General features: G+C 47.1%; 1 protein-coding gene and 1 long non-coding RNA gene across 2 annotated transcripts in view; both read right to left on the reverse strand.

The window, feature by feature from the left end:
• The window catches only part of HOMER2 (homer scaffold protein 2), an 82,592-nt gene extending 80,097 nt beyond the window's left edge, over positions 1-2,495 (reverse strand). Inside the window, exon 1 of the mRNA XM_083712835.1 lies at positions 2,042-2,495. Coding sequence (XP_083568961.1) covers positions 2,042-2,163 — 122 coding nt within the window. The 5' untranslated portion in view covers positions 2,164-2,495. The remainder of the gene's footprint in view (positions 1-2,041) is intronic.
• LOC310831819 overlaps positions 1-12,539 on the reverse strand; it is a 186,051-nt gene that overhangs the window by 82,142 nt on the left and 91,370 nt on the right. The window lies entirely within an intron of this gene.

Below are 12,539 nucleotides of genomic sequence, written 5' to 3' on the forward strand. Positions count from 1 at the left end.
TGTGTGATTACAAGCAGACTGAAAGAAGTGTTTTGTGAGCGCCTAGCTTTTGTAAAACTCATATGCAAGCTACACTTTACCCTAGAGAAACATCTCAAGCACTTGCTTTGGACAGCAATATTTTTATTTTTAGGGGCAAACATGAAGCAGCATGCAATATGAGAGCCCTTGGGACTCTTTGCCACATCATGGAGAACGCTGGCGTGAAATCAGATGCCTTTTACCAGTCAGACCCAATGGTCCATCTAGCTCAGTATTGGCTACACCAGGGGTCAGCAGACCTTTCCAGCAGGGGGCCGGTCCACTGTCCCTCAGACCTTGTGGGGGGCCTGACTATATTTTGAAAAAAGAATGAACGAATTCTTATGCCCCACAAATAACCCAGAGATGTATTTTAAATAAAAGGACACATTCTACTCATGTAAAAATGCGCTGATTCCCGGACCGTCCGCAGGCTGGATTTAGAAGGCGACTGGGCCAGATCCGGCCCCCGGGCCTTAGTTTGCCTACCCTTGGGCTACACCACTGGTCTACAACTGGTGGGCTGGGAACCACTACTAGGTCATGATCTGATCCAAGGTGCATCACAGCAGCAAATATATGGGGAGGGGAAAGTTTAAGAAATGGGTACCCAAATCCATGTTTGATTAAAGGTGGGTTCTGAGTCTGAAAAAGGTGAAGAATACTTACGGGTCTATATTGACTGGCAACAGCTCTCCAGAAACTGAGGCAGGAGACATTCTGCGTCCTCTCTGGAGATACCAGAGACTGAACCTGGGATCTTCTGCATGCAAAACACATTGTCTACCACTGAACAATGGCTCTTCTTCATGATGTCTGGAATTGCATCCTTGGCTGACACACCGTTGCACACATGCAGCATCATCTTTGCAATGGTGCCAGAGTTTCTGGGAGGTGCATCTCCCGGATTGCACAGTGCAGCTTTTTGGGAGCCATTCCTGACCATACCAGCCAGTTCCTGTCCCCATAACCCAATCCCATGCAGGTTTATTCAGAAGTATAAATCCAATTGCATTCAGCGAAGTTTATTCCAGGTATACATGCAAAGAATTGGCGCCTTAGAGAACATGGACTCAATGAGTGAAACAGGCTTTACCCGAAGGTAAGCGAGTATAATGTTTCACCTTTAGTGTTGTAGTATTAGATTGGAAGGTGTGGGAAATATGTTGCAAAAATGAGGTAACAATGGGGGGGGCAGTTTGTAAAGCTGCCACCTGCACCAGTCTTGCCAAGTCAATGTGCTGTCTGGACCTGTTCCCTTCCTGTTCGCATCCCTGCGGGCAAGGCTTGTCTCTAGATTTCTATCACTGCAGAATGCCTAGCAGATTTCAATAACTTTCAAAATATTGCTCATATGAACAGCCAAGATCAGACTAAGGCTGACCCTGCTTGGCTTGACCCTGACACAACCAGATGATCTGAATCTGAGATTATTTTTTATTTAAATATAGTCCAGCTCTTGAGTCACACGACCCTTCCATTCCTCCCATTTAAGCAAGGCACCGGCTTCCTTTTTAGCCCTCCCAAAGCTAAGTGGCGATCTGAAAGCACACCCACCTGGACGCAAGCCCTGCTGAAGTCTATGAGACTTTTACTTCTGACACGACTGCCGGGCAGCAAATCCTACAGGGATCCTACAGGCTGGACATCCTCTGCGAAAGGCGCAGGAGATCTAGAAGCATTCAAGCCAGAACCTGGACCTATTTACTCAGAAGTAACCCCCACTCTTTTCCAGGAGGCTTAAGCCTCGGATAGTGGGAAGGGCTCGATCCCGTCGAGTTCAGCCAGCGGGACTCCTTTCTGAAAGGGAAAGGAGCCCAGGGCGCGCCGAGAGAAAGTGGCCAGGCGGCGCCGGAGAGCCGCGCCGAAGTTCGAGCGCCTCCTCCGCGGGGCGCCCCCCCCCCCGCAGGCCCCTTCCTCACAAGGAGCAACCCCCCCCGCGCGCGCCCTCCAAAAAGGCGCGAGTTTCGAGGCGGGAAAGTGTCGCCCCCCACACTCCGTCGCTGGCGCCCGGACTCACCCCATCTCTCGGCACTTGTCGCCGGCCACGCAGCCCGGCGGCGACAGCGCGCTGGCCGGGGGAGTCTCTCCGCCGCCTCGGTCGCCGGCGGGGAGCGGAGGGCGCGTCCCGACTTCGCACATACGGCCGCCCCGGGGAGAGCTTTCTCCTCAGCGCCCTCGCGGGTGGTGTGTGTGGAGGAGCTTCCGAGCTGTGGCGGCGGCGCGCGCAAAGCAGCCTCTGGCTTCGCGGCGGCGGCGGCGGCACCCAACCTCTTCGGCGTCCTCGGAGCTGCCCGCCCTGCTCTTTAATTGCCTCTGGTCCTTTTACATAAGCGCCTCTCGCAGGCGGGGAGGGCAGCGAGGGCAGCCCGACGAGCGGCTGGGCTGGCGAGGCTGGAGCCGGGCGCGCGCTGCGCTGTCCTCTCCCGCTTCGGAAGTCGGCGCTTTGGAGCGGCGGCTCTGAGTTCCACCTGCTTTTGAGCGCCCGCTGCCGCCTCCCACTCGCTCACTGGCGGGGGGGGGGGGGGGGAGAGAGAGAGTGGCACACGCGGCCGCTGCCGCAGTTTCTCCCGAGGGCGAGGGGCGGGACGGCGCGCGACGCGTCCAATCAAAGCGGCGGCTGCCACCGTGCAGGGGCTCCCCCGCGCGCGATCCTGGGCGCCGGAGCGATTCCCCGGACCTCGCCCCCGCCAGGCTCTCTCTGCGGACGGAGTGAAATCCCCTGAACGCGGTGGGGTTTTTAACTCGCGAGGCAACGGGCATAGGATCGGACTGCGCTACCTCGGAAACAAAAGGATACCGAGTGCTGCACCCAGCGCTGGAAAGCGCCAGGCTCAGAAATGTCTGATCTCCCATGAAGTTCACAGCACGAACTTGCGCGCACACTTTCTCTCCGCCTGACCTTCCTCGCAAGATTGTTGTTGTGAGGATAAGTTGGGAAGGGGGGAAAGGAACATGTAGGCCAGCTGGAGCTAAGGAAGGTGCTATATGAATGCAATTAATAAAGAAGAATGTGCCAGGGCTGGCACACATCTGGAGGGCACCAGGTTGGTGTGAGCTCAGTTCTGAGAGCGAAAACAAATATTCACAGGTGAAAATATAAACAAAGATTTATCAGAAAAGGTTTTCTCAGGCTGATTTTAAACTAGCAAGTGTAAATTTTATCCTGTGAAGCTGGGTTTTTTTTATGGGGGGAGACATTTTTAAAATATTGTATTTCCATTGACTGTTTGAATAAGCATAACATGCTTTACGGTCATTTTGGAAACTGTACAAAAAGAGCATTCACATTGGGTGCCTTGGAAAGGACATTAATTTCTCTTGTTATTTATTAACCACCTTCCACATGTGTGTCTCAAGGCGAAGTACCTGTCTTTAATCCTCTCAGGAAAAGTTTCTAATTTGAAGTATGCCAAAGGGTGGGCCAACAAGTTATAAATTCATTCTCTAACTCCTGAATTGTGGATTCAAACATACAAGAGCAGTTTTCAAAAGCACCAGGACTGTGCTGCGTTTACTATGATAACAAAATAACAACCATCATATGAACACAATAATTGCCATGTGGATTGCTACAATTTGACAAACATTGCAGGCAGCTGTGTTGGTACAATAGTGGGGGAAATTGGAAAACAGTAGCATAAAAGTTTTATTAGAACGAACTGAAACATCACAAAGTAATAAGCAAAATTTCAAATTTCACTGGAATTCTAAGCACCCTCACTTTTCTTCCTTTCTTTGCTTCCCCCTTGCTTTGGGAGACTGCTTTGCATACAGAAGGTCCCTGGTTCATTATCACTTCATGTTGGTGCAAAATGGGTATTACAGACTTGCTTCACTCACTTCCAAAAGATGGTACCACTTGCATCAAAGATGTCTTGAATCGGGAGTTGCCAGAACTTGCCAGATTTAAGTTTCAGACATTCTGGAATCCAGAATGTGTGTTGGAAATGGGCTTGAGCTACAATTCACAGAACCACGATTCGCAAAGTTCCCTATGGAGAGAGATTGATTGTTAAACTACAGTGGTACCTCGGGTTACATACGCTTCAGGTTACACACTCCGCTAACCCAGAAATAGTGCTTCAGGTTAATAACTTTGATTCAGGATAAGAACAGAAATTGGGCTCCGGCAGCGTGGCGGCAGCAGGAGGCCCCATTAGCTAAAGTGGTGCTTCAGGTTAAGAACAGTTTCAGGTTAAGAACGGACCTCCGGAACGAATTAAGTACTTAACCTGAGGTACCACTGTACTCTGCAAATGCTCTGGGAAGGGAGAAGTGGTCTCTCTCTCTCTCTGGCACCCTTAACAAACCACAGTTCCCATAATTCTTTCGGAGAAGCCATGGTTGCTGTTGTATAAGAGTGCTTTAAATATATGGTGCAAATGTGGCCTTTGAGGTTAAATGGCAAGGATCTGAGATGACTGACAATATTAGGGCTGATGATGCTCAGAATATGAATGTGGGAATTCTCCCTTAGGCTGAAAAAATTCACGGACAGATATTTTGAATATGTGTAAGACTTTCTGTTGGGTATTAGTGAGCAAGGCATTTCTATATCTATGTTCTGAAGCAAGACTGTGAGAGGACAAGCACGTATTTTTATGACGCGTGTTTAAAAGTTGATGTCATCTGTTTAAGTATAATAAATGGCTCGTTCATAAACAATCCAGTAATTGCTATATATGGTTCTTCCAATACGTTTTGGAGGCATAAACATTTCATTTTTGTCTTGTGACTTAGGAACACTTCTGTGGAACCTGTTTCCAAAATAGTTTGAACACAGAAGTTCTTTTAACCTGCTTTGTGTTTCTACTTAAAAAAGAAAGAAAAAGAAAAGACTTCTTTCTGATGATGCCAGCAATTTGCAAACTGGGTCATATTCAACTAAGTTTCAACTCAGAGTAGACCAATTCAAATTAACGGATCTAAGTTAGTCATAAGGGGACACGGGTGGTGCTGTGGTCTAAACCACTGAGCTTGCCGATCAGAAGGTTGGCGGTTCGAATCTCCACGACAGAGTGAGCTCCCGTTGCTTGGTCCCTGCTCCTGCCAACCTAGCAGTTTGAAAGCACGTCAGAGTGCAAGTAGATAAATAGGTACTGCTCCAGTGGGAAGCTAAATGGCATTTCCATGTGCTGCTCTGGTTCGCCAGAAGTGGCTTAGTCATGCTGGCCACATGACCCGGAAAAACTGTCTGCAGACAAACGTAGGCTCCCTTGGCCAGTAAAATGAGATGAGTGCCGCAACTCCAGAGTCGTTCACAACTAGACTTAACTGTCAGGGGTCCTTTACCTTTTTTAAAGTTAGTCGTGCCCCGTAATTTCAATGGATTTACTCTGAGTAAAAAAACCTAGCTGGCTACCACCCCATCTCCTAACCCCTTGTATCTTCCTGAAAGATCACACTGCAACATTGTCTCTTAACCAAACAATGCTAAAACAGTAGCCATGTTGGCCCATAAGATACAATCCAAAAGCAGGGCAACATCTTTATTATGCCAACCAAACTCGTGAACAGTTTGCAGACGTAGCCATCCCTTGGCTAGGCTGGCTGAGTTGCAGGTAGCCCTGGCTCCTGTAAAGGTGGACTGGACCTTCTTAAAGGAATAGCTAACGTAGAGGCCATTCTTCCCAAGGCATCTCCTGCAGACCATCACACTTGGTTTTTAATGTTTTGTTTTTGCAGGGTAAATCACTTGGGGGCGGCAACAAAAGTGTGGTGCAGTAGTTAGTGTGTCAAACTAGGACCAGGAAGGTCAGAATTTGGCTCCCCACTTGGCCAGGAAGCTCACCAGGTGACCTTGGGCCAGTCACTGCCTCTCAGCCTAAGCTACCTCACCAGGTTGTTGCGGGCATTAAATGAGGAAGAGGAGACCCATGTGTGCCACCCTAAGCTCCTTTAAGAAAAATGTGGGAAATAAACACACACATACAATCCTAACCAAATAATGAGGCCAGAAGGTGCTGCCCCACCAACCTCTGTCTACCTTCACCCAGTCCCCACCTGCCTGCCTTCTTAGTTACAACCAGTGGCGTAGCGTGGGGGGTGCAGGGGGGCCGCGCTCCACGGGTTAGGGGGCACAAAATCCACGGGTTAGGGGGGCACAAATTACTTGCCTTGCCCTGGGTGCTGACAACTCACACTACGCCACTGGTTACAACCAGCCCAGAGGGTGGCCCTGGATATCAGCCCCCCCCCCCCCACTTAGTCTCAGTGTTGCCCCTTGCAAAACCCAGCAGGTAGGAAGATGTGTGCAAACCTAAATTATAGGTGGCCCTGCCTGTAATTGTCTCTGTCACCACCTACTGTTGGTCTTCCTGCCTTCTGCCCTACCCATCCCAATGGGCACCAGCCACCACTGTTCCCAGGCAAGCGTGCATAGAGTTGCAGTTTGCTGGGGTTTTTTATAAACATATGTATATATAAATATGAATTAAGGGTAGCTTTGTTAAAAGTTCTGTGTGAATTAGGGATATTGCCAAGCCAGCAAAAAGAGAGAGAAAGCGAGAAAGCGAAGTATAGCACCCACGCCACATAGCATCTTCTGCCAACTGTGCAGAATGAGGGTGAAATTCCATCTAGGTAGCGATATCGCCGACCACTCAAGTGAAGCTCAAGCCGTTTAATGTCACCAGAGCCCTCAGATGGAATTACATCCCCCGCCGTCCCCCTCCTCCATATGCATCATGCTAAGAGGTTTCAAGCGTTGCCATTAGCTGTAACGTTGAGACAGGCTTTCTGAAATATCTAGTGCAAATTCTGAAAAGCCTTCCAAGATAAGCAGCTGCGCCATTCTGACACATGAGACGAATGTAGTTCAGCGGATTTTCCGCACATAAGCATTGTCAAACCCTCAACAGTCTAATGTACGCCCATAGATTTTAAACACTTGTAACTCCAGCCACTAGGTCTGCTTGAAGGAGATTTAAAGGCTATGCTCCTCAAGGCAGATTTCCAAACAGCAGTCCTGGAAAAGTTGAAAAGGGGCACTGCAAAAAAGGGTACTGCAGAGTCAGTGATTTTTCTTCAGATTGCATTACACACACACACACACACACACACACACACACACTTAGTTGACACCTTCAATCAAAAATATTTAAAGGCACTGTGAATAAAACCATTCACACAACATATGAATGCAGTATTTAAAGCAGCAAATAAGTTTAACAGCACACAGCATAAATGTATGGTAGAGCAAAATCGTACAACTAAAGAGTGGAGTAAAGTAAAATTCCAGCCAAGGTTAAAGCACATTTAATGCACTTGGTCCTCTCCCAAATAAGTCTGAGAACTGTAGTTTGTTAAGGGTGCTGACCTCATACAGCTACAGTTCCCAGTGCCCTGTAACAAACTACAATTCCCAGGATTATCCATGACTGTTAAAAGTGGTTTGAGAGTCCTTTAAATATACAGTGTGGATGTGATTAAAGAATCAACCTAGCATCCTTAGCCTCTAACCATTAAGGGCTTTAACCAGTCTTTCTGGCCACAATTAATAGTTTTCTGTCCGAACCCAGATTCCTTCACAACAACCAAATAGCAATCTTAATAATCTGTGAACTGTGAGTTAGCCTGACATGCCTGCCCACAATATTCCAGCTGGGTCATCTGTAATCTAAACGAGGGGGTGAAATATTTTGTGAACATTTCCTTCCTTGGTCCTGGATAAGTCTTACCCCACCTGGCTTACAAGACTAGTTTTGTAATGGTTTCCATCTAGGAGCTGCAAGGATTGGAAACCTTAGGCCCAGGGGCCAAATGTGGCTCCCAGGCCTCTCTATATGGCCCTTCAGACTCTCCCCAAGCTACACCCGCTCATTCTCAGGACATACCCTATCACGAGTCTTGCTTCACACCCTCTCTTATTGTTCTTATCTGGCTGGACTATGTCCCTGAACTCTTAATTTTTCACTGTTCCTTGCCTGGATGCAGGCAGGCTAGAGAGGGGTGTATATAGAAACTAGCCTATGGTAAAGGTAAAGGTAAATGGACCCCTGACCATTAGGCCCAGTCGTGGCCGACTCTGGGGTTGCGGCGCTCATCTCACTTTATTGGCCAAGGGAGCCGGTATACAGCTTCCAGGTCATGTGGCCAGCATGACTAAGCCGCTTCTGGCAAACCAGAGCAGCACACGGAAATGCCATTTACCTTCCCACCAGAGTGGTACCTATTTATCTACCTGCACTTTGACATGCTTTTGAACTGCTAGGTTGGCAGGAGCAGGGACCGAGCAACGGGAGCTCACCCCATTGCGGGGATTCAAACTGCTGACCTTCTGATTGTCAAGTCCTAGGCTCTGTGGTTTAACCCACAGTGCCACCCACGTCCCAGCCTATGGTACAAAGGTGAATTCATTCCTCCCCTCCCTTTTGGAATGGGGAGCTGAAAACATTTCCCCACCCCTTGCTCTAAATCTCACATACATGTACTGATGGTAATGGGCCAACTTTGATGATGTTAAGAGGGTAGCACACCAGAGTTATGGATTATGCCTTTAGAGCGCACAGCCTTCCAGTTCCACAAGTCTATGAACTGTAAAGGGACCATAGCCAGGACAACAAATTGTGAAACAACAGGGCAGACTATGCAGTTTTGGAGGACAGCAGCATAATTTTCAGGCTAATTAAATCACAGAATCATTTTGTTCTCCAAAATATTTTTCTCACATATCAACTTGTATGTTGTTCGGGTGTTTTGAATTCTCAGCCTCTTGTCACCATCTGTAACTCAAATCCCCGTGTCTTAAAGAAATGGCAGGCATCTGTTGAAAATATTCATCTCTTCTGTGGCATGGGAGGTTCATAATCCAAGCTTATCTAATAAAAACTGGGCTATATTTCAAAGCAACCAGGGAGAGATTGTCCTTATTAGAGTTGCTTCCCCCCCCCCAAAAAAAATAATAATCTGCAATGGACATCATCCTGCATGTGATGTTGTCCATCTACAACAGATTGAAAAGTCAAATGATGCTTCAATGGGAATATCACCATGTTGTATCAAGTGAAGAGGTCATCTTTAGACTTTTATACAGTTTGACAGCTTGCTTCATGGCATTGGATCACTGGTAGTTGGTGGTAGTTTGACCAAACTGCGGGAGGCAGTGGAAGACAGGAGTGCCTGGCAGATGCACCTCAAACTGGGGTGCTGCGGCTGCTTTATTTCCTCTTAAATGTCATTTAAGAATATATTATGAACAACTTAACACGTGTTTTATCTGAGTTTTGCCAGTGGATGTCGAGGGGGAATCTTGGTGTGGACTGCAAGTTAATTATGTTGCTTTGCTGGAGTGGAAACCAATGCTGCTTTAAAAACCGTATGGTTATTTGCTTGCTCAACCTGCATAGTTTGTAAATAAACCAATACCGCAACACTCAATTTTATATCTAGCCCTTTCTCTTCAGCTGAAAAATACAGCTGTTAGAATCATCACTTGAGGAGATGGGAAGCACAAAACAATACCTTTAATTTTCAAGAGGCATGCATGCGCAGGTGATTGTAAAATTCCATACATCCTCCTGATTCCCTGCTTGCAAATGATGAGTATAGTCAGTTTATCAAAAGGCATTCTTTGGCACCTGCAGCCCATCAAAGCAAAACTCTGGTTTGGTTGTCATTCAGTTTGGCGGTAAAGATATGAATTATTTGAATCACGTGTCCTTACAGAATTAGAAAGTCACAGTGAGCTCTCTTATTAATTTTTGCTACCATTTTTCAAATATGACAGCTCCTGTATCTTTCCACTAACATAAGGAAAGCTCTTCTAGATCAGGCCAAAAGTGCACCTAGTCCCCTATCCTTTTTCTAACAATGACCAAATATATGGTTCTAGGGTGTCCACAAGAAGACACAAAGGCAACATCCTTCCCTTTGATTTTTTAGAAAACAAATCATATGAGAAAAGGTGGAAGGAACTAGGAATAATCAGCCCAAATAACAGAAGACTCAAGGGACGTTCATATTACTACTTATTCTACATCCACTGCTAGTTTTTGAAGCCACATTCCCACCGAGTTAGCCAAAATCCATATTGATCCAGCTGTTTCTTGACACATACGGCTGTTTGATGTGCTTTCCTCAAATCAGCTTCAATCCAGCTAGAAAACTAGATGCAGAGTACCTTGGTTTATGAACTTAATCCTTTCCAGAAGTCCATTCTTAAACCAAAACATTCTTAAACCAAGGTGTGCTTTCCCATAGCAGTGGGGGACTCAATTTACAAATGGAACACACTCAACAGGAGGCGGAACATGTTCTTATTCCAAGGCAAAGTTCACAAACCAAAACACCTACTTCTGGGTTTGCAGCGTTCTTAATCCAAGTTGTTCATAAACTAAGCTGCTCTTAAACCAAGGTACCACTGTAATGCAAATGTTTGAGACCACAATTGTGCACAGATGGCAGCTTCATGAATAGCAGTGTGTGTTTGTGTGTGTTGCAGGTGTGGGGAAACCAAAAAGGGCATTCACGTTTGGTGAAGACATCCCTGCTCCCTCTCTGATGTGAACAACACCGTCCCAATTCAGTTTGAAATACAGCAGGGGGAAATGACCTTACCGTATTTGCTGGACTTAGGCTTCCAGTCCTTGGATCAGGCTCACAGGCATCTGACATCTCAATTCCGGACGGCTATGGCAGCTTGGCTTTGGGGATCTGCAGTAAGTGCCAATGCCTCAATGGTCATGGCAAGTACTTTGTTGTCTCTTCAATGTAGGCTCCATTTAGCTGTCATGGTTCACAGCTGCTGCCAGATGAGGGATGGGGAACCCATGGCTTTCCATACACTGTTGGACCACAACTCCCACTGGCCACTGTTTATATGAGCCTTGAGAAATGAAGACTTGAAATCAAGAGCAAAAACTGTTTTTCAGTCCTTATTTGCAGGGCTTGTACAAAGCAGTTAGCTGAAATGACATGGCTTGCTGAAAATAATAAGTGATTAATTAAGTAAGGCCTGCTACCTGCTGAGTTTTGTCAATGAGCTTTCCATGCATATCCTTCCTCATTACAGTATTGTTGCAGTAACCTTATCAGACTCAGCTAGTACTAGATTACTACACTTCAAGTATTTGTAGTCTGGCACACCATGTTACTTGCTACTTAACTGGCTTGCACATATAACACTGTATATATTTCACATGAAGCTTTTCACCCCAAATCAGTTTATACAACTGTGAACAAAAACAAGCCACAATGTTCCCTGACTGAATCAGCCTTTAGTGTACAAAGAAAACAGCATGATGCCACCTCATATGGCCACATTGTATTTTTCCCATGCAAAAAAACAATGTATTCATTAAGATTAATAATTGAAATTTGCTTTAGGATAAGCTGCATTGATTTTTACCTCCTGGTAGGAGGCCAGTCTTCACCCAAGTCTTCAAATATGTTCATGTCCATCTGGCGTGTCCCTGGCTCATCCTTCCTGTTGCTTTGTCCATCTGTTTTAAAATCACTTCCAAAATACTGCATGACTCCCCCCACCCCAAAATAGGTTAGACAAATCTTTGGTATAATCTGAAAATATCCAAGCCTGGCTCCAGGTTTGAGTATTCCCTTGGCAAAATGTCCTCTGGTGGGTCTCCCTAGCTGGGATATTTGGTTGTGGTGATAGCAATGAGCAGCAGCAGAGCTCCAGTGCCTCTGATCTATCGTCACCATTGTGGAAAATCTGAAAGATGGCTCCAGCTACCCAGCCAGTGGCATAGCGTGGGGGGCGCAGGGGGGCCCGGCCGCACCGGGCGCAACATCTGGGGGTTAGGGTTAGGGGGCGCAAATCCACGGGTTAAAAGGTAAAAGGTAAAGGTACCCCTGCCCGTACGGGCCAGTCGTGTCCAACTCTAGGGTTGTGCGCCCATCTCACTCTAGAAGCCGGGAGCCAGCGCTGTCTGGAGACACTTCCGGGTCACGTGGCCAGCGTGACAAAGCTGTTCTGGCAAGCCAGCACCAGCGCAGCACATGGAAACGCCGTTTACCTTCCCGCTATAAAGCAGTACCTATTTATCTACTTGCACTTAGGGGTGCTTTCGAACTGCTAGGTGGGCAGGAGCTGGGACCGAAAGCCGGGAGCTCACCCCGCCGCGGGGATTCGAACCGCTAACCATGCGATCGGCAAGCCCTAGGCGCTGAGGTTTTACCCACCGCACCACCCGCGTCACAATCCACGGGTTAGGGGGCGCAAATTACTTGCCTTGCCCCGGGTGCTGACAACCCACGCTACGCCACTGTACCCAGCACACACAAAACATGATTAGAATGGGGGCACATGCAACAGGAATATCAGCTTAGTTTAAAGTAACTGTCCTGAAGCTCTACTGATTAGCCAAAGATGCAATCTATGGATGTACGTTATGCTCACATCTACAATATTTAACCAACCCTGATTTAAGAAAACAGAGTGTCTTATTGGGCTGTGCATACCCATATATTTAAAGCACATGACTTCCCCAAAGAGGCCTGGGAACTGTAGCTTCCCCTTCACAGAGGTACATTTCCCAGCACCCTTCCCCCTCTCT

Source organism: Podarcis gaigeae, assembly GCF_964106915.1.
Source record: "Podarcis gaigeae genome assembly, chromosome: 14".
Lineage (NCBI taxonomy): Eukaryota > Metazoa > Chordata > Lepidosauria > Squamata > Lacertidae > Podarcis > Podarcis gaigeae.